General features: G+C 46.9%; 2 protein-coding genes across 4 annotated transcripts in view; both read left to right on the forward strand.

Annotated features, from left to right (window-relative positions):
- The window catches only part of LOC142761664 (uncharacterized), a 146,698-nt gene that overhangs the window by 117,810 nt on the left and 5,732 nt on the right, over positions 1 to 23,156 (forward strand). The gene's annotated exons all lie outside the window — the stretch shown is intronic.
- LOC142785379 (uncharacterized) lies at positions 17,346 to 21,106 on the forward strand. Its single transcript, XM_075883857.1, has 2 exons — positions 17,346 to 19,152; positions 20,929 to 21,106. The coding sequence occupies exons 1-2, from the start codon at positions 18,869 to 18,871 to the stop codon at positions 21,104 to 21,106; spliced, it is 462 nt and encodes a 153-aa protein (XP_075739972.1). The 5' UTR covers positions 17,346 to 18,868.

Genomic DNA, 23,156 nt, shown 5'->3' on the forward strand with positions numbered 1-23,156 from the left:
AGCAACGGCTTGCGTAAGAGCTGCGGCTAGCGAGGTTGGCCAACCGGTTGCAGTGTATGTACACCTCGCGCGATCCACATATAGTGCTGCTTTCACACACGTGGCCACAGCACACGTGGGCCCGGCACGGCCACAGCATCCGGAAGGAAGCGAAGAAGTGCAAACAATGGCTAGATGCCTTTGCGAGGCAGCGAAAAAGAATGAAGGAAGCAAGGAAGGAAGAACAAAGAAAGAGAGAGAAAGAAAGCCAGCAACCATGTTATGTCTTTGTCCCATTTAGAGCAGCCAGCCATCTTGTTTCTTGTATTTTCTTCTTTTTTCTTCCATTGCTTTAGGATTCTATTTTTTAGTCGCTGTAGCACGTGCATAGGAATGACTAAGATGGTAGAGAAATGGCAGAAAGATTCATAAAAGATGCCATAATGACAGAAGGGAGGAAGGCCTCAAAGAAGGGTACAGCGCGTGACCGGAACGGTGTTCCGAGCCAAGCAGCCTTTACATGACTCGTAGAGAAATAAACGGTCCCGCCAGCCCTTGTTTTGTTGCCGCTTTTGAGCGGCGATCTATACAGGAGACATACCACTGTTCAGGGTGTCAAGAGCTGGACACACTGAAGAGGCAAGAAAAAGGGGACATCCCGTGTGTCATTTCCTTCTGTGTCTCTCTACGCTGAAAGACGTCCTCCTTTAGGTACATGACAGATGTCGCCTGGCAACCTGCGACTCCAGTCCGGGGTATACACGATGTGGCCTCACGTGACGACTTATGCTCTTGACAGGACGTTGAGACGCGCGATGTTGCACGTAAGCACACGCCATGCAGGATATTCTGGTTCTGACTGGCGGCCTTCTTTTGAAAGGTCTTGGGACCAGTGGACCTCACGTGCACCATGGTTTGACTCTGGGCAAGCGTGCCTGGCTCATCTTGGCATCACAACTCCAAGAGTTTATGCCTCTGGCTGGTAGACGTAATTATCTATAGCACAAGTGAGTCAAGATGGCCAGATTGGAACAGAAGCATAACTTCGGACAGAAAGCGCTTTAGACGCGGATACAAAAGGTAAAGACAAAGGCAGCACAAGTGCTAACCTACATACTGTACCACCTCGTGTTTTTACCTCGCTCATTGCCGTATATGTATGTCGAGAGAATAGCGTCTTAGTTAGCGCTTATGGTGTCTACGTGTTGTATCTTGTGTATCCGTCTCTTATGCGCTTCAAGTCCGCAGATAGGTTGACCGTTTGGCCGCTCATACGGCGAGATCTGTGATGGCATATTTATCAATGCATGTGAGCTTGTCTTACCTGTTGTTCAATTGACCACTGTTTGTGTACATCGTACAATGCAACATAACACACTTGATGTTCTTGTGGTTGTTTTTACAAATGATCTGTCTTCAACCTGAGCATTACGCTATAGTAGGTAACTATCCCGCTATGCAGTACGGCAAACTGACAGACCTTTAGAAAGACCTTAGACCATCGAAGGTAAACAGCAACACAAACAACGCTGCCACATCAGATGGGCAGACAGCGCGGCATGTGACCTTTGCGGCACTGACTAAACCATTGCACAAGTTCTGTATCAGTACTTTCAGTATACACCACTCAAAGGCAGTCCTGCGCAGCAGTGTTTGCACGGTTCCACGACTAGGCGCTTTCTGAAAAATCAATCTTGGAATGCCATGAGTCTCAGTGTATGTGCTTCTACTTACCTCCCTCTTTACTTTTCTGGCTCCCCTTACGCCTTCCTCAGTGTAGGGCAGCAAACCAGGCAATTGTTTTCCGGGTAACCTCTCTGCCTTTCCGCACGACATTTCTCTCTCTCTCTCTCTCTCTCTCTCTCTCTCTCTCTCTAAACGAAGCTTTGTAGGGCGCTTGGGAAGGCTGTGAGGCTGGTAGAGACGTGACGAACAAACAAACCCGATCGGAAATCGTATACACTCGTACTTCCGTGCCAACAGCAAAAGAATCAAGAGTGCCATTGACGTAGCTTGTATGCGATTTATCGCTAATATTTGCATTTCTGTGCTGACGTACGTTTGTATAAACTAAACTCGACAACGGCCTAAGTGCGCGCATCAAGAAGGCCATCTTTCACATGCTGTCACGTGTACGAGCGCGAATGCATGGAGGTCATGCCATGAACCGGTACGATGCGAAATGCGCCTTAATGCACTTCTTTTTCGTATGCGTTTCCGCGCGTAATGCACACGCCGTGGCTGAGGCCACGAAGAAGAGCAAGACTTCTTCCTTCGGCGGTTGTGATGGGCGCAGATGTGTTTTTCTCGTGCATATGCTACGTTTCGCAAACCGCTCGAAATGAAACACGAGACCTTAGTTCCCTGATGCTCTCGAGGAAGCCGGACACTGTATACACTCCGTGGCGGCGGATGTTCTTACTCGGGCGGGCAATAAGGTCTTTAACATTATGGACAGGAAGCTCTCGGCCGTGACGCAACTAAGTCGGCGTGAAAACGGATGAGGCTATATTTCGCCAAAGAAACGGCTGGCTTCCCAGTTGCAAACTTGCGCAAAAAAAAAAAAAAAGAGTATGCCAGCGAGACCGTGGCCAGCAGCGTTGTCTTGTGCCCATTCGTCTTTCCCTCGCGTGGGTGGCTACAGACTGCGTCTGTGCATTCATGTATGAGAGAAGCGTCATCTTGCTCGGCTGGTTATGCGAGTATATAGTTGCAGGGCCGACCAGTTAGTGTATGTGTGCGTCATGGTTGCGAATACGTCTCGTTCAGAGAGTTAGCGAACGATCGTGTTTTGTGATGCTTGTAGGCCACATCCGGGTACGCAGACTACACTTTTGCTTAATTAGAAGAGACAAGTGCAGCATGGTCTCATGGTTTCAAAGGGGGAATCAGAATAGCATATTATTCTGAAAATTGATTTGACATTTGGGGCACAGGTTAAAACAGCGGAGCTGACATACAGACGTCGAGCTGTTAATCGTCTGTTGGTATGACTTAATATTTTTTTTTGTTTTTCGGTGCGAAAGACTTCGCGGGTAATCCAACGGGCAGCAGTGGGTTTGCTTGCAAGTTGGTTTGTTGGATTAACGCCGAAAAAGGTGCATAAAATACGCTCTTCTTCCCTGCCTCACAACGTCTACAGTTTTCATGAGCTCTAGACGTGTTATAGATGACAGCGCGGCGTGAAAATATTGGTGTGATCTGATAAAGTGGATTTTATTCCACAGGTATCACAAAGCTATACTCGGCAAATACAAATATGACCACACCTTCGTAGAGATTTAGTATACGTAAAAACTGTCAGTAATACTTCTGGTGTTACGGTATGCGACCTCAATTATGACGGCAGTTTTTCTACGGATCACTTCGGTTGATGTTTTTGATGGTATTTTTGGCTCCAGTAATGCTTTTCTGTGGCTGCATTTTCTTCGTCTTCGTGCTCGAGGGGAATGTGTGCAAGCACCAGGACAGTCGTAAGGCAAGAAGGATGAAGGTCAAGGTAAAGTGATAAGGTGTCTCAATAACTCTCACAATTGCACGCAGCTTGCTGAAGTCCTAGAGATATACCTACCATCATGCCTTCATGAGAAAAAAAAAACACTTGTTTCCTACATCCTAACGGGAAACAATGATCGACATGTTATACAATATGCGAATCATAATATGTTGCAAAAATGTTACACTGTACCGATTTTTTGAAATCTATTTCTTGATCACTTATAACTAAACTTATGTAAACTGCTTAAGGGCAACTATAATGTGTGTCATGTAACGCAACCCATTCAGTTGACAAATCTGCCGGTGTTACGTTTCATCCAGCCTAAACGTGAGCAACACACAAATCCCCGTATAATGTAGCTCTCTGAAGGAAACGTTGGAAGTCCATAATACGTGGGGCATTGTACGTCCCGAAACTACACTGCTATTCTGAGATACGCCATAGTGGTGGGCGATGGATATTTCGGCCACCTGGTGTTTTTTTAACGTGCGCTTAAATCTAAGTACACGGGCCTCTAGAATTTCGCCTCCATTGAAATGTGGCCACCGTCACCTGGGATTCCATCCTGCGATCATCGGGCCTTATGTCGAGCTCCATCACGACTGGACCACCATGTCGGCCAGCATCAATGGTTCCCAGTCTAAAATTCACCTATATAGTAGCATTTTTCAGTGGCCTGCTGTGCAGAGGGCCGCGAGTGGCACTACATCACCTCAAAAGTACCCAGAAGTTCAGAGAGCGGTATCCTGATGCCCTGTTCCCTGGAACTGCGAATGAATTCTTAGTCGCTTGCCGACGAGTATACTCTTCACCACGTCTTTAACAAAGCGGTTCGTTCATTTAATTTCAGGTGCGATAAATCAGAGACGCATGCGTGTTCCAGTAGCGCACGTGTTTTCCGTGCTATATTCCCTGGCTGTCTCAAGACGGTGCCGTATGATAATAATAACGAATGAGATCAGGGAGCTTCACGCTGGCGTAACATAGCAGACACATCCGGGTTCAGCGGGCCGCCGCCACCGCAGCTCCCGTGTGTGCTATAAGCGCGCGCTCCTTGCTCTGGGAAAGTGGTTCGCTGTACGTCCTCGCACGGCCATATCTCGCCGAGCAGTCTTGTTCGCGAAACGCCTGCGTCGACCCGCTTCTTCAGATACGTGCGCCTTTCGTGTGCGGCGTAGACAGTACGCAACAAATGCGGGCCGATTGCGTGACTCTTCCGGTTGCCACCGCAGATACGCGCCTCACGAGTGTCTATATATATAGTTCATATAAACTGCATTCGTGGAGGCGATGCCTGTCACGCGGCCTGAGTGGCTCGCCAGTCGGAAATACGGAAGAGCATGTTGAAATTCACGTACAGAGCTTGCGAGCGTACTGTAGCGCACCATGAAAAAAAAAGAGAACAATATAGGAGGAGCATGATGTGACAATCTTCAAGACTACGCTTATACATTTCAAGGGACAAATTGGCGCTGGTCACGTGATGGGAATGCGTTACCATTGGTCGGCTCACTTTGGTTGCATCTGCTGGTGGGACTGCGCGTTGCATCTGTCGTTGGGGCTAATGGGGTGCCCTTTGCCAGGAGGCACCGGCGCTATGGCGAGGTGGTTTCGGAAGGCGTTAGTTTGCTGAGGTTTGCCGAATCACACGAGCGTCCTTCCTTGCTTTTCTTTTTCCCCAATGCATGTAGAGCACGTATTCGGTTGCGCAGCATATAGGCCAACGGGCTTCTGGTACCGCGTCTCTAAATTGCGGGTACCATCTTTCGCAACGCTACAGATTCCGGTCCGCCTCTCACGCAATGTCTTGTTTCTTGTTGAATCACTGGGTAAAGACAAAACGATGAGACAGAGTACTACTTCTGCCGAGCTCTCTATACATCCATATACGCTCATCTCTCCAGCATCCGGTAGCCCCGTTTCCGCCCTCGCACGATCCTCTTACCTTTAATCTCGAAGAGTTCTTCGTGTTCCCTCCGATTCTCTTGTATACGCATGCTCCAAATAACCCCGTAACCTCCGAAGTGGACGCAATACACGAGAAATGCGGTCGCGTATAAATGGATGCAAGATGTGTCTCTACTTAAGGGTGTGCTGTAAGATGCGGGAAGATGGCAGCACAGGCACCGCAAGCTTCCGTTTTGTAGCAACTTCCAAGTGTTACGCCCACGTCGACAGAAGCCGTTTTCTTCGAGCTCGGAGATATTCATCGTGAGTGCCCTATTGCGTGGCCGAAGCGTAACCCCCGGAAGCGTTGTTTCCCGGTAACGCATAAAGGCTTTTTTTTTTTTTGCTTCCCGGGGTTCGATCTTACAAGTGATTTCGCAAGTTTGGTCAAGATGTTCCTGTTGGCCCCTTCATGGGCGTGTTTCACGTATGTTGGAATGATTCTTAACCTCTACGTGAACTCGGTCGCGCAGTAGGTGTGCACAAGCATAACAGGAGACGGCCGTACAAGTCATCGTATACCTTCTTTTGTTCTTTCGATAGTGTTACGGGTCCAAACGAGGAAAACGTTTCATGAATGCACGTGAAGATTTGGTTGATTTGCTTGATGCTTTCTTGACACGATAACGCTAAAGGTACGTATAAACTTGGGTGAAAAGACTTCGAAGAACTCAAGGTTGTTGAAATTTCCGGTGCCTTCTACTATTTACAACGCCTCTCGTGATCATGATCGTGGGTGTAGGACGTAAAACATAAAAAGTTACAATTTCTAATCTCCACGGTTATCGGACGTTAGGTATAGCGCTCACTAATCAGCCAAATTTCGCCGATGTCAGCAGACAGAAGCGCAAAAAAGTGATATGATTTTGATCGACACCATCCTCATCACCATCATCATCATCATCAGCCTGACTACGCCCACTGCAGGGCGAATGCCTCTCCCATGATCGGCCAATCAATCCGCTCTTATGCATGCTTTCTGCTGCCACGTTATACCTGCGAACTTTTTAATCTAATTGGGCTACCTAACTTTCTCTCTCCCCTTTGTGCGTTTGCCTACTCTGGGAATCCATTCAGTTACTCTTAATGACCAGCGGTTTCTGCTCATTTTCAAGACATTAAAAATATTTCGCTCATTGCATGCAACACGCGTTCCTTTGAGCACATTTAGACTACAGACGCTTTTTGCTCGTGAAAAGACATTCGATATACCATAGTGAACTGTTACCATGTCATCGCAATTTTATCCATCGCTCCTTAGGCTGTGCCCTCTGGCTCTGCCGTCGCCGGGTATAACTCGAACGCCTGGTAGCTGTGATGTTACTGCTTGAATCACCTGCATAGTCCTAGCTCTGGCTGCTCTAGGCAATGGACTCTCACGCATGCGGCCGCCTAAGATAAGGTGCTGCCATGCAGTATTGATAGAGTGCTAAGCACAAAGACGTAACAAAACGAGGGCGCTGTCTCTTAGCTGAAATATTTGTTTTTCGAAACAGCATACAGGAAAACAAAGCCGTGCATGACAGATATGCACATAAGTACCAAAACAAAACATGTAATTTAACATCGACACGTGCGCATGCGTAAAAAATCAAGCATGTCACTGAAGATGCTACTAATCACGTGCGGAGCTTCATTGCATTAAGTGGTGCGCTGTTCGAACGCCCCTGCAGATGATTTGTGGCTCCTTGATTCTTTCTCTCAGCACAAGAAATCAAACGCCACACAAAAAGACGCATAGACCGTAGAATCTTCACTACAACTGACTGACCTATTTTAGTTTGGAGTGCTTCAATTATTAATTAACTGACCCCGTGCAGTTCTACAGTTTGTTGCACACGCTTCTTTTCGCTTTCTTTTTTTTTCTTAGCATTTCGTTTGAGGTTGCTCTGCCATTATTCACGAATAAAAATCGGTTGGTCTCGTTTAGGACTACTTTCATTCATAGCAATTATTATCAGCCACAATCAAGGCTCAGAAAAACGTGCGAAACGTAGGAACGCATGCGTCATGCGATCTGAACGTAGCCCCGAAAAGAATCGCAAATTTGGGAAATGAAAATCACGCCGTATGCACGGAATGAATGATGATAAATAGGCGAAGCTCGAGAGAGGGAGATCATCGGTGAACCATAGCTCGCCCGAGAATTTTAACCTAATACACCATTAGAAAGACGTAAGACTGTCCTGATATTAAAGTAATCAAATTTTATTTTGAGTTATTCGCAGCCGTTTGCAAATGCAGCTGCGCAACGCCAACATACACGCCTGCGAATCTCGCTGACGCGCGACGACCGTGCTGGCTCCCCGTGAAAGTTAGCCCATTACATCATTAGAAAGACGTAACGCTGTGCTATATTATACAAATCAACTCTTAAATTGTTCTTGTTTTTATTTGCAAAAGGTGCTTTATGGTCGGAGAAGTGGTGGATTGGTGATGGGGCGTAGTGGGATGTTTGCCAGGACGAAGTAGTTGGCAGTTTGCAAAGGCGGTTACGAACCGCTCACAGTGGAAACACAGACCCAAATCTTCTGAAGGTTCGCCCCTAAAACGTGGACTGATTAAACCAATTTGGAACGCCAGCACTCCGGAAAGAAAGAAATATTAAAGGAAAAGGAAAAAATAAATGATGGGTGGAAACGACCGCAGTCTCTCAGCTGCCAACGTTAGAACCACACAAAAAAAAGAAAAAAAGTAAAACCGAGGCAAAAGTGGCAAAAAGAAAACGGTGCCAAAGAACGTGAGACCAATGTCGCCAGACAAGGCCGATGTTATACACTCCTCATTAACGGGGCCGGACAGCCGGACACAATCACCATTCGAGCGTGTCCAGTGCACACAGTCTCTTACAAGCTGCATCTAGACCACGCCATCAGGACTTGGACAACAGCACACTCGTCGCAAGGACGACCCGCTCGCCGCTCGAGTTGAAGCCGTGCGCTAATCACTTCTTCAACCAAAGTCGCAACACGTGGACTTGTTTTTTTTAACCCCATATAATGCTTCCGCCAGTGAACTAATTCGACTTCGGGGGGGGGGGGGGATAGCCGCTGCCGCAGCGGGAGCCTCGCTTAACGACTTCATTTGCATAAACACGCGCGCACTGTAGGCACTCGCCAATTTCGCCCCCCCCCCCCCCCCCCCACCAGTGAGCTCAGTGTTCCTATTAGGCCTCTTTACTTGCCTCGCTTCGTCGTGGGCTTCAGCGCTCATAGAGCGGAGCTTTGTCGCAACTTCCTTCCTTGCCAGTCGAGCAGTGTTTGTACCATCTGCGTGGGATAGATTGGTAAAGTGGTTCCTAATTATCCAATATGAAAGCTATCCCGCGAATGGGTACACCTGCGGTTAAGAGGCATGTTCGATAAGGAAATGGCGTCTGTTTAGGCGTGTTGTAAGTGTAAGCTTAGTACAAATTGGTGTGGTTTATAGTCGCCTAGCCAGAATATGATTATGAGAGACATCGTAGTGGAGGGCTGCGGTAATACCGACCACTCGGGCTTCTTTAATGTGCACCGAAATCGAAGCACACGCACCTCAAGCATTTTCACCTCCACCGAAAATGAGGCCGCCGCTTCCGGGATTCAATACAGCGAACAGACGTGAGCCTCACACACACACAACACGTGTGTGTGTGTGTGTGTGTGTGTGTGTGTGTGTGTGTGTGTGTGTGTGTGTGTGTGTGTGTGTGTTTTGCATTTTCTACCAGTGGCCGATCCACTTGCGCACTATGCACTTAGGTCGGCATTACGTGTTTTAGCCCTGCCAGTTTTCGAGCGGCGTCGATCGTCCTCTGTGACCAGTAGCGTCTTTCTTCTCTCGTCTCATATAATAGATGCCACTATCCCATAGAGATGCGTGCAAGCTGCAGTTAAGGGTTGATGTACTAGACGTCGCTGTACTCATTTCATTTTCGTCTCGTTTTTGAAAGGGCACTGTGCTATAGACATGCTTACGGCATGTCGGTGGGGTGAAGTTACGCTAGATGGTGTCGGCGGTGCAGCTGCTTTCCGAAGGGTTGCTGTGCGGGGCTCCACCAGCGCGCACGTTATCCAGTGATGCCAGCCCGAGGGGTTTATCCGTAGATGTGTGAATTCTACACATTTGCAAGAGATTTGGCGTCTTTTTTCTTTGATCAAGGGATCTTTGTAAGGCTCTGGAAATGTCACATTACTCGGCCTGATTAAATGCATTACTTAGTAATCCCGCTCTTTGAAGGGAAAAGGCTCTAAATAACAATAATTCTGGCTATTTCACGCTGTTGTTATTTGTGTTGGTATTATTCTTGGTGTTGTGATGCGCCGAGTGAAGGGGATAGCAGTTCTGTAAAGCGCGATTACTGTATGCCGAATACAGTGGGAGATGAAACTCTGTTGTCGTAGGTGTAACCTTAAGAGACAAGAAGAGAGCAGAGTGGATTAGAGAACAAACGAGGGTTAAGGATATCAGAGTTGAAACCAAAAAGAGGAAATGGACATGGGCCGGGCATGTAGCGCGTAGAAAGGATAACCGCTGGTCAATAAGGGCAACTAACTGGATTCCCAGCGAAGGCAAGCGGGTTAGGGGGAGACAGAAGGTTAGGTGGGCAGATGAGATTAGGAAGTTTGCGGGTATAAATTGGCAGCAGCAAGCGCAGGACTGGGTTAACTGGTGGAACATGGGAGAGGCCTTTGTCCTGCAGTGGACGTAGTCAGACTGATGATGATGATGATGATGATGATGATGATGATGATGATGCCGTAGGACTTAATCATGGACGCGCATATCAGTGCTTTGAGGGATTGCTGCTCTGCGAAACAAGATCAATTTTCTCTTGTAGTGCAAAAAAAAGTCAAGCGTACGCACACTGCGCACACTCGTCGAGCAATGTCTCCATGTGAAATAACCTAACCAGGAGGTTTAGAGGGCACCAGAGCAAAAGTGGGACTGAAGTTTGGGCAAGGCAGTATTGGTTCATTATTTTAGAAATGGCGTGATGAAAGCAGACAATACTTACTCTGGTGTTTTCAGTCTTTTCGTCGTCCCCTTTAAACGAGAGCCCGAAAGTGACGTAAATATGTTTGTCAAGTGGAGATCTGATCAAAAATACAGAGGGAAAACACATCTGTCAGCCAGTAAAAGAGGCGCCACGCAGATCTAATGAAGATATTGCGATAGGCGAATCTGTAAAATTGATTGATTGATATGTGGGGTTTAACGTCCCAAAACCACCATATGTTTATGAGAGGCACTGTAGTGGAGGGCTCCGAAAATTTCGACCACCTGGGGTTCTTTAACGTGCACCCAAATCTGAGCACATGGGCCTACATTTCCGCCTCCATCGGATATGCAGCCGCCGCAGCTGGGATCCGAACCCGCGACCTGCGGGTCAGCAGCCAAGTACCTTAGCCACTAGACCACCACGGCGAGGCGCAAATCGGTAAAATTAAAAATGGTCTACTACCTCAGAAGCTGCAGGTACGCAAAATGTGCTACAGACTTGCAGTTGACCAGAACGAACACATCGATGTCTTCAACGCAAGTGTTTTGACAGACAAATCTGTCTCTGGGGCAACTGGTGTCATCTGCGAGCACTTTACTCATAGTTTTCAGCTTATGTCACAGACAGCTTTTTTGCCTTGGGTCCCCTAAGATGGCCGCAACCATGACTTTTTATCACATTAGTGTGTGTGATCAGGGCAGGGGAGGGCACAGAGTCGCTCGGTCCCCGCCATCTTTTGTGCTCTCCCCGCTTTCTTCTGTTCGCCATTTATGTCGCAGAGGAGCACAAGGGAACGCGAGGGGCACCGACACTAATTTTATGTCAACATTTATTCCTACGCACATTCTACAGAGCATCTTAACGAACTGGTATTCTAATATAGAGGCCTCTGTAACGTCATTGTAAACAATGTTACTCCACAGAACATGTAGAAAAATGACCTTAATGGGCTGGTAATGTGATTTTTTTTACTGTTAAGAAGATTTAGATGAACTTGCCCACAGAGCGCACAATTTTAATACTTAGTTACAAGTCAATTAGCCTGAATGATGACATAAACAACATATTCTAGAAATTTTTTGTAATCTAGAGAAAAGCACAATCTTAATAGTTAGTTAAAAGCCAATTAGCCTGAATAATGACATCAACAATATAGTCCAGAGAATTTTCGAGAGTTGATTTAGGGATAAAACGTTGTCTTAGTTTGACATCACTGCTGTTATTTCTCATCATACTGGATCGCCACCGTACCAGTCCACTTGCCAGATAGTGCTTCTTGGCGGACCACGTATGACGAAGAGCATCGGGTACAGAAGGCCCCTGCGGTTCGTGCTCATCGTTAGGATTCCTAGGTGCAGATGGATGCACGGACGGACGGATGCATGGACAGATCGATGCGTGGATGGATGGAAGCACGGACAGATGGACGCATAAATGGACGCACGGACAGGTGTACGGATGGACGGATGGATGTATGGACGCTTCGCCCCACTCATAATCATTCCATGTGCGGATATGGTGTAATATTTATTAGTTTCTGTCATGCGAACTAGAACAAATAATATTTGTTTTTTTAATCTCGAAGAACTGCTATTCTAGTTTTATTTCACTTGTAAACCACGTTTATATTAACGAATACGCTTATGGTCACACGAAAGCAGTATAGCATGATGAGTCTATAAACGGATAATTCCCATTTCCTCCAGAAAACTGCAATAGCCTTGGTCAAAATAGTGTGCTTTGTGATTCGACAAACTGGACAAAAGCCGCCTTAATTGGCTTACGTCAGCAAAAGCAGCAACCTCACTTTAAAAACTTGTCATTTGAAAACAATGACGCCTACAGCCTTTCTTACCGCTTCGTCATCAAAAGTTGCTGCTATTTATAAGCGGCAACCGGGTCGTAAGGTAACACATACTTCGCTGTCGATGAACACTGCAAGGATAAGACTCAGATGCAAGGTAATTAGCTGTATCAGGGGAGCCTTCGATTATTCTGCGTATCCAATCAAGTAGTTACGGCTCCTTTTAGACAAATGACTTTCCCCGGCTATATATAGGTCAACTAATCGGCTAAAGGGGCTACTTGCAAAACTTCGCACCAGTGCTCGTTGCGTTAGAATGAGAAAGCGTCACTATTAAAGCTAGAAAGTGGGGCCATCCAACCACTTTTGCTTCTATAATTTTTTTCTTTCCCACGGAAAATATGGCATGCAGCCAGCACGTCGTGGTGTCGCCAAGCATACATAAATCCACCGTTAGCTTTCCCACGCTTCCTGTCACCTGGCATACATTGGGACACGCGCATTTCGGTCCCCGTTCCGCCAGATTATGCACTCGCAAGTGCAGACCGGACGGCACCGGTAATCGGCCCATTCGCATGCGGCGTCCCCGATCACGTAATTGCCAAACTACGGAAGCAGAAGCACTCGGCGCTGCCTTGCCAAGGCACAGAAGCACGACCCAGATATTCCTACCTCTTCTTCCTTTTATCTTTCTGTGGTTCGTGCCTGCTTGCGTGCGGATCTTCAAAGGACAACGTGTGAGTTGATTTCACTGTGCACGCACCACTCACAACGGGTGAGTCAGTCGGGATAGGTTAACTTCTAGTGTAGATATAGCACGCACGCAAGAAGATAAGACAAGGTTTTATTTGAAGTGTAGACTATATAAAAATCTCCGAAGAGATTATTGGTCGAGTTCCAATTCTCACGTAGCCAACAAAATAGAATGCTTTGTGAAGACAGCATCGGGGATCTATGATTTTCCTGCGATATTTTGTAGAGGCGACTACGCGCGAAGGTGAGATGGCTCACCATATACGAGTGATGGGTAGCACACGTATTCGCCAGTAGTCTTCGTGCTTGCCGTTTCCAATGCCCTCGTGCCTTCGTTTACTTAGATTTTGCCCTCCTCCCGAAAGAGTGAGCAGCCGTTGTGCCCCTCCAGGTGGCTGTTGCCAGCTTGCTCTCTCCGTCTTTCCTCTGTGTCCTTGTGTATTTGTGTATGTAAATCAAATAAATAAGAAATAATAATTCTCGGCTTTTAGCTACGAATGAAAAAGTCACTCATTGCGAACTGCGTTGGCTGATTTGAAGAGGTGAGGCTAGAAGGGTCAACGTGGCGCAGTGGGATTACTGAACGTTTGCTACACCCGCTGAACCTCGCTTTTCCGACAAAGCAGACGAAGGCCATACTGAATCACACGAAAGTGAATTAAGAATGGTGAGGCGATATTTATAATTATCACTCAGCGCGAACGCACCCATACCGCCATGTAATCACGAGAGACGCCGTAGTGAAGGGCTCCGAAAATATCAATAAGCTGGGATTTATTTACGTGCACCTAATTCTAAGTACACAGATCTCAAGCGTTTTGATCTTCATCGGAAGTGCGGCCACCGTTGTGGGGATTGGACCCTTTAACCTGCGGGCCAGCAGTCCAACACTACAACCTCATGAACACTGTGTCGGGTCGATGCTTAACAGAATCTGTGTACCACTCACGCGTTTTGGCTCCCATGAACTGTAGCATAGTATTTACCTCTAGTGCTATTTTACGAAACTATACGTCGGGACTGTGCATTACAAACAACATGGCTCCTGAGCGAAATGCTTGCATCTAGCTGGTTCCATCGCTTCTGCTTTGCCGTTGCCGTGCTTTTCGTGCGCTTGGGCCATGCATACTATAGCAGAGCCCTTCAAGTGCCACAAGAATATAAAGACTAAGGAAGGGAACCCTCTATGAGTACTTCCTTGTTAGTTTTGGGACCCGCATTTTACGATCAATTCGTACCAACCCAACTTCAAACTTGCTGAAACATCTCGTGTAGGCACTTAGCGTCTCTTATACGTGCTCTTCTCATCCTACAAGGTACTTGCGGAAGGCAGAAATATTAACTGTCGAATACACATGCCAGTTCATCACGTCATGTTGTGAGCGTAGCTGGAATAAACATGACCGTTTAGTAGTGCGTTTTCTTAGGATGCAGACCTGAGTGGAATATTGGATAGCTGTAAAACGCGGGAAACGGCGATTTCGTGCCAATAACTCAGAGAGTGATAAAAAAACAAGAGGTGAAAGTCTGAGATACGTTGAAATACATGCAAACGTATGCAATACATGTGAAAGTATGAGATAAGTTGTCGTCATGATTGTAAACACGTCACAAAACAAAAAAAATTTAGGAACATGGGAATTCAGAGAGCGAGAGAAATCGAGAGATGGGAAACAGAGAGAGAGAAAGAGAGAAAAGAAGGCAAGTCTGGGGAAGCGTGCAGGCATCATAAGCGATCAGGTAATGCAACTGCAGATGCACAAAAAATGTGAGCCAGGACCAAGTGGACGTGCTATGGCTATTATTTTACCCCGGCAAGCAGACTCACGAAACATTTTCAGCGTGACTGGGTGTTGAGGAGGCGAAAGAAGCAGATTTACGAGGCGCAATTCTGTGTTTTTTGTTCGTGTGTGTTTATGTGCGTGCGTAAGTTTTAACATTTGCAGCGTGACGTGTGCACCGGGAGGAGGGATCCCACAGTTCCTCCGACCTCCAAGCAACCTGCGCTCGTTCATTCGCGTACAAACTGCCTAGCGACGCGAACCAACACCCGATATAAAAAGAAAGACGCACGTTCCTGGAAATAAGAAAGAAAAAGATATCAGAAGCGAAAGAAACATGGCTAATTTATTGAAGAAAAGTCACCGTATACATCGCAAGGAGACATATCTTCTAGAGCCGCTGCCGCAAGAACAGCAGAGGTATTACTTTTGTTCCGAGGCGAGAAAGTGTCGCATGACTATCGCAAGGAAAAGGGAGTTTCACGTCGAGTGGTAATGAGTGAATATCAATGGACAGGATAAGAAAGAATAAAAGAAACATCACGATTGTTCAGCGGCCGCACGCCCGCTTAGGCAACGCGTGGCTCGCACACCATAGCCACTCGAAGTATTTTGTATGGAAGGCAGGCCTTCCGACCCGTTTTTCTTCTTCAAGCGCTCATACTTGTTGATTTCTTGCTTACAGACATATCGACCTGGTATCGTTTTCTTTTTGTTCTTTTGCTTCTTCAGCTTCTTTTTTGCTTTCGTGCTTTTTTTTTTGTTGCCGCAAGAGAAATGAACGTTCACAACAGTCGAGCAAGGCTGCGGCGACGCAACCCGCTTTTTTTCTTCATTTGGAGACACAAAGCTCGTGGCTGGTGCAGTCATGTGGATGGCCGTGAACTAAGCGTGCGATCCAGGGACTCTTGTCACGAGAAATTGCTGCGTAATCTCAGGTGCGCCGGATTAATTCACCGGGTGCTATGCGATGCAAGGACGGAAAAGAGGATTACGATATTACGATTGCACGACAAAGAAGCGCCCACCACGGAGGTGCCCCTGTTTGTCTGCCTGCTGTGAGCCAACGAAGCGGGGATGTGTCGAACGATACGCTCTGTTCCCTGCATTCAGGTGGATTTGAGGTCAGATAGGAGGCGGCCTTGGCAGAGTGCGTTACGAAAAATCTTGTGCGTTACGAAAACTTTGGAAGGTTGGTGCTAGAAGGAGGTACGAACTACCCTCTTCTTCTCTTGTATATAGCGATATAGTTTTACAAGTGGCTCGTTGTAGATGCATGCAGCCAACCGCTCACCCTAGACGTCTTACTTTCACTACGTTTCCTTCCATATCATTCCTTCTCTGTTTTGATGCGTATATCTTGTAGCCTCATGCACACAGCACTCACGTATTCAATAACGTACGTGCTATATTACGTAACTTACACGTACGACAATGTGTATGCGCTAAACTACGTATACATTTTACTTATACTCAATATTTCGTATACCGTGCATGATGCATTTTAACATTTCAAACAGTCTGGACAATCTAATAGTGTGATTTTCGTCAGGTCACCGTGGCAATTTTTCAAGCACGCTTCCTTACTTTATTTCAGTGCATAGCGTGACGCTGAGCGCGATCTGCTCAACAAGAAGCCAGATTGACTAACTTTTCATGCTCACCCCGGTGCCTTTGATTAAAGGCTCGTTCATATCCCTGTGTGGGCGTACATCTGGTATGTGATGAAACAAAATGTAGGGGTGGGACAATATTCATTTTGATTCGCTTAAGGGAGGTCTTGCACTTTTTGGTACCCATGATTGGCCTTCGTTACCACGGTATTTCCGAATTCCGCGCATTGCAGGCGACAATGTGATGAAATAAAACGTGCGAACCCTTCTTTTTTACATGCGCGTACGGGTGGCTTACTTGATTAATATTTTGGGAACCTCTCACAGCTTGTGCCCTGAATATAAGCAGACAAACGTGTGATAACATACCCTCGCGCGATTATTTGCGCACCTGTGAGCTGCCTTGCGCAACAAAAACTACGTAAACAATTGCAAAAAAAAAACGTCTATACTTGCGTAATGCATGACATACTAATCTGTGGCGTTATCAATGGTGTCCCCATGGATGCTCGTTTCCTGCACAACGTCTGTGCCTTTTTGTGCGTGCCACTTATTTATCGGCATCCATTTTAATTAAAGTTCATTCTGCAACCAATATCTGAAGTCCCCGGCATCCGAGGCACGCGGATGGTATTATCGAAACGGCTGCTGTTTCGTACACGTACGTATATCGGACGTTCCTAGGACAGTCCGCGTCGAGTTCTTCCGTGGGACGTTAGCAGCGGGTTCATTCGGCCATGACCACCGAAGAAGAGCAGACTGGCGCCGTCTGCTAGACGTCGTTGTCGGCGGCGTGCGCGACAGCGTAACGAAGCGTACCTCGCAATGCCCGGCGTCGGCACGCCTGACAGTAAGCAGTTATGTAGGAGGCTGGATCGGAAGGCCTCCTTTTCCTGCCGAACGGCCGCGGCATACCGTTAGACAAGCCACGAAAGAGAGAGAAAGAATCGAACAAGACAAAAGAGGGGGGGGGGGACACGTCGGCCTTCGCTCCCGATAACGTTGAGCCGGATTCCACATGCGACAGCTTGCGTGGCCGGATGCTCTAGAGATCCGGCGCAGGTGAGGTCTCTGGAGCGATATAGCCCGTCTGGCACGGCGCTGATTCTGTAGTGTACGGCGTGGGTTGATGCGTATACTCGGACACGCCTGCGTGCATTTCCTAATAGCACAGTGTCGAACGTGATCCACTGAACGGAGAGTGTCACTGATAACGCTTATTCCTGTCCATCCTAAATCAGTTCTGCTAGAACGTGCGATACCCAGAGTACAATCTGGTTCACCTCCTTGACTATCGTACCTAGCGCGCTGAACTTTGTCGTAAATATCACTTCATACGGTGGTGTGTGCTCGGACGTAGAACTTGCGAATTGCATTCTGTGCAAACAGCAGCAAGCTATACGGGTGGGACGCGATGTGGTAAGGAGCGGGATCATTCTCTCGGCCGGTTATTTGCGCACACTGAATTTTCTTGTGAAGAGGATTACCAGCCATGCGTACCGACGAAGACGAAGGAAGAAAGAAGAGATGCCTTCAGGCTACAACTCGAAGATTGTTGTTTTACACATTTTTATGGCTCTAGATAATTTTGTGCTATTCTCTCAAATTATTCGTTTAACGTCCTAAATTATCCTTGTTGTGAGTGTACCTTTTTAGTTTTCTCTTAGTTGTACTGATGATGCACTGATGCACTGATGCACGATTGACCGCACCGGTCAATGCTCATGGCTTCCAAGATGGTGTATGTCCCTTTGTCATTATATTTTGATGAAATTTTGATAGTTCAAATAATACATTTTATTTCTGTCCCTTTTTCAGACAAACAGAGCAGTGGTCAATCAAAGCTGTCTGCCCATAGCTTGACGAGCCCGTCACGTCTATTACAAGGGCCCACGGCAGCACAGTGACAGTTACACCTGCTTACAAAAAAAAGAACGAATAGGTACAATCAGCAGCAAAACATCGCGGGATGTGCAACGCGTGGCGAAGTGGTAGAAAACTGCACTGCTGCGCCACCTACCGTGACGTGCACCATGATGTTGAGGTTATCGGCGATGGCTTCCGAGATTAGATCCAGCAGCGGCGCGTTTGGTCTCTTCGTTTTGGCTGCACCGGCTGAACCAGTTCAAAGGGTGCAGCACCTTCGTCCTCGTTTTGCCGGAGCAGCGCGCGCCCTCTGTCGCACCCTCTGCACTGGCTCCCTCGTTTTGTCTAGGTGTAAGCCTAGTTCCTGACGAGTTCTGTACCGGCGTGCACGCACTCCAAAGCAGGTGCAGAGTAGTGCAGCATGGCGGGCGTCCCCCCAAGGCCAGAGCAGACGACGTTGCAAATAGTTGTTCAGGGCGTTCAGGAAGTTAAGGCACTTCACAATCCCGACGGGTCATTTACGACGGACGCCAACGGTTACGTCTATGAGGCATCAGGTAAGTCAGGCTGCATGCATTGCCAAAAAACGTGGTTAGCGGCCAGGAGTCGTAGTCGGTCAGCAAACAGCCTCGTAGCATTGCTTATGCTATGTCGGTATTTTTAATCTTGGTTTTCGCCCTTGCAGACGGCAAGCGCGTTACGTTGCGGTTCATGGCAGGGAATCGTGAAAATGACCCCCCTCCGGCACAACCGCCGACGCCTTCTCCTGCCTGCGACGGCGACGTTGACAGCGATGGGGCTTTAGCCGCATTTCCAGCAGCAGCCGCGTCGGCTGAAGATGTGGAAGAGCTTTGGAGCGCCCGAAAAACAAGGTTCTTCATCGCCAAATACTCGGAAATGAAGGACTTGGTGGGAAAAACCAGGGCACTTCGGTATGTCATCCTATGTCCAAAATTATTTGCAGCTTTTTATTATTCCGTTTCACTCTAGGCAAGCACCAACAAGATAAGGGCGCATGAAGTTCACAATGGCGATGGTTATTGTTGCCTACATTTTACTGCCAGCAATTTACATTTTACTGCCCCCCCCCACTGAAAAAAAATTTTGGCTATGCGCCTGACTGTGACATATACGTTTACATATACACACAAACAGTATGTATAGTCACGCACATATATACACAACGAAGGCATTCGTAATGTTTCATTAAGTCAAGTGATCTTCAAAAACAGCGACGGTGCTTTTGTGTTGGGCATTGCACAACCGCTGTCTTGCCGAAAAGGTGCAGCACCTCCAAGCTCAAGCCATGTTGCAAGTGTAGTGCTGCCTTGAGAATTTGCACTAGAGGGAATTGCATGTTGTTATTCTGAGGCACATCTCTAGCAAGTCTCGCCCTGCAGTCCTTGTGTCTTCACTGTCTGTCCGCATTTCTCTCGCACTGCCACTTTTCAAGATGGTGCAGCTCATTGTTAAAAGAGATATGCTTCTTGACACGTGCTACCCTATCTTTGAACCTAGACTGCGCCGTCGTGTCAGCAAACAAGGTTGCGCAGCTGCATGTTTTACAATGCAAAGACAGGTTAGAATATGGCTGTCTCCTTAGTGAAGCTTTATGATCCAAAAGAGTGATTTACACAATGTTCAACTTCTCCAACATAATGCTTCCCGCACAAAAAGAACGTTCGCAGTTATCAGAAGTGTGTGAATAGTGAATTTCGGAACCTAATCAAGTAAGAGTCAAATAGTAATGGCACCAAATAGAATACAAATAGTAATTGAATACTGTTTGAATAGTAAGTAGACCATTTTCAAAACAGCCTTAGAACAGAACATTTTATTTGAAACAAATAGTCACAAACTTTCGACAAAGGCCATTACAGTCAGTTTGAATCTACTCAAAATACCACAATTACGAAAACTAAGGTAATCTCGTATGCAGCAGGAACTAGAATATTCGTAACATTTTGTAATTGTAGGTTCAACTACGGCATTGACTAGCGTTATCAACGTGAGACTTTGTCACCTCACTTTAAATAAAATTGGGACACAAAAACAAAACAATTTACAACCAAACATTGCAGATACAACTAAATATGTAACGGAGCAGATCAACCCGTCATCACAACATGGCCTGCGCACTAAAAGCGGATAACAATGGGCGTTGAAATTTACATCTGCAAGAACAATTTACGCAAACGCAAAACTTGTATCTGTTGCTAGTCGTGAAGCTGCAAGCACTCGTAGTTCCCACCTTTGGTTATTACAAGACGAAGACAGGAGCTGATAAATGCGATACAGCTAAAGTGCAGTAAAAATTGAGCAAGAATGGAGCTTTCAGAAGCGCATTCATTCGACAATCAATATAGTGTAGGTAGTCTTGCAAAAGCTTGGGCTGCGTACAGGTCACATTAGGGATTGAAAGAATGACTTGTAGCTGTTTCGTTGTTTTGGGGTTCTCCCGCCAGTGCCGATTATTAAAAGAATATTTGTTACTTAGAATATGTGCAATTCGATTCGACTTAGGAACCGAATACAGTGCTGTTTGATTCATTATCCAAAATTTTCGAATAATCGAACATCCCTAGCAATTATCCCTGAAAGCTACACATATGAAGTACTAAGGAAAGGTTCATGTGCTACTGCAAGACTTGGGTCACGTTACGTCGCTTCCTTCTTTCCTACTAACTGTGCTTTGCTTTTTTGTTTAGCACAAGAAGGCTTCTGTGGAAGAAGTTGGCTGAGGCCATCAATACGGAGTTCTTGTGCAACGTGACTGCCACACAAGTGGAAAACAAATGGAAGTCGCTGGACAGAGCATATAAAAAGTCAAAAAAAGACAACAATTCTTCAGGTCACCACCGTGTGAACTGTGAATATGAAGAGTAAGTTACGATTGTGTCTTCATATCTTCAGTGATTCTCATAGTGTCTATTACAGAGAGCTGGCAGAAGTCTTGGAAAAAGAACATAGTGTAAATCCAAGGCTGCTCTTGGAGCCTGGAAAAACAATCCTGCCTAGTGCAAGTCCAGAGTAAGTAAAAATTACTTAATTTGTGCTGTAGCCTGGAAATGACATGGCACCTGTACAATTACTTTCAACAGCACCAGCATCACTGAAGCACCTCAAGATGCAGCAGTCCCAGTCGAGTGCAACACAGCATCCAAAGTTCGGAGCAGCACAACGCCAAAAAGGAAGCGCCAGAGTAGGTCCCAAGTCACGCCGCTCTTGGAGGCATTAGAAAAAATGCAAGCTTCGAGAGCTAAGCAAGAGGAGGCAGCAGTGAAACAACTGGAGGAAAGAAAAAAATGGGAAGAGGCAAAGGCAAAGCGGCATGATGAGCGCATGCAGCGATTCGATCGGTTGATCGACGTACTCTCAAATAAGGACGGGTTATAATATGGGCAATAAACTTTTATAACACTAGCAGTGTCTACTCCATCTAATTTGTTAAAAAAAAACATTGCTTCTAGACGCGGCACCCCACTTCGCAAAACATTTGCACACTGAATAAATCGCGAAGCAAAGATGAACTTCTAGCACTGTTCCTTTGCAATGAACTCTCGCAGAGACTGACTGTAGCCTGGCAGACTGCAATCAAAATCTCCTTCACTTTCATCATTGCCCACATCTTCTTCTTGGGGAAGCGTTGCAAGTTCCTCAAGGAAGTCCCTTTCATCGTTGCACATGTTGTGTAGCACACACGCAGCCATAACTATATAGCAGCACTGTTGCACACTTTTTGCATCAACAAGGTAGAGCCTCCTAAAACGCTGTTTAAGCAGGCCGAAGGTGTTCTCAATAAGCACTCGTTGTTGACTGTGTCGTTTATTGAAGCTCTTTTTCCACGTAGGAAAAGAACTTCCATTGTCCTTGAATGGGGTCATGAGCCATGGCATCAGTGGATATGCACTGTCACCCAGTATATAATTGTCTTCACATTCCTGAATTGCGCGTGCAAAGAAGGGGCTCTCCCTCAGGACACGGGCGTCGTGAACCGAACCTGGAAACCCAATAAACACGTTCAGCAACTTGTTCCTGTCGTCGCAGATTCCTTGCAGGATTATCGAAGGCCACTTTTTCCGGTTGAAGTAAGACTGCGTAGATTCGCTTGGAGTGAGTATCCCGATGTGTGATCCATCGATACAGCCGATGGTGTTTCTTGGGCCCTTGCCTTTACTTTTGGCGAGGAAGCCGTTCTTTATGCGGGTCACTTCCGCGCTACTAGGCCAGCAAATTATCTCATCGCTAATAGCGTGTAAGAAGTGAACGACCCGTGTCACACAAACATGAACAGACGACTCGGTAACATCGAATTTGTCGCCTATGGCGTACATAGATATTTGTGAGCCTAGGTACACAAGCGCTATGAGGCATGTTTTTTCGGCACTGATTTGTTGGCGGCCTTGCACTGCCCTTGGGTAGAAGGCTGAAGTCTTGAACTTGGCCCTGAAACTATCAAAAGTCTCCCTGGACAGCCTGAAGAGGCGCTTGAATTCATACTCATGGTACCTGCCGATAATGCTTTCGTACCCGGGTACACGGTTGGCATCGTCGCGCACCAACGCGCACGCGACCAAGATGCACGCATCGTCGTACTCATCGTCGCAGTCACTGCAAACGGCACCGCTGACGGAATCGTCGTCGCTGCTCGAGTCCAGCAATTCCATCGCAGTCACAAGAAGTGCCATCACGGCCGTGTATTGATCGGACAAGGCGGCGGAGGCGGCTATTTTAGGCTTACACTACAAGGTGTTCTCCGGCCTGCACTCACGTCAACTCACGCCTTCGTTTTGGCTGTAGCCGTCGCGCGCTAGTGTCGGCTAGTGCCGAGGCGTGGTTGAGGCTGCACCTGCACTTGCTCGACCGGCGCTGCACGCTCACTGCACCGCTTGGCACCGCTTTTTCTGCACCTGCACTTTTCTGAACTAGTGCAAGC

Source organism: Rhipicephalus microplus, unplaced genomic scaffold (assembly GCF_043290135.1).
Source record: "Rhipicephalus microplus isolate Deutch F79 unplaced genomic scaffold, USDA_Rmic scaffold_21, whole genome shotgun sequence".
In the NCBI taxonomy this organism is placed as follows: Eukaryota; Metazoa; Arthropoda; class Arachnida; order Ixodida; family Ixodidae; genus Rhipicephalus; species Rhipicephalus microplus.

Bases quoted from the DNA above. Each gene is read 5' to 3' on its own strand.
- LOC142785379 (XM_075883857.1), top strand. From the start codon at position 18,869: ATGTCGGTATTTTTAATCTTGGTTTTCGCCCTTGCAGACGGCAAGCGC. The intron at 19,153-20,928 runs GTATGTCATCCT...TTTTTTGTTTAG, and splicing joins GGAAAAACCAGGGCACTTCG to CACAAGAAGGCTTCTGTGGA.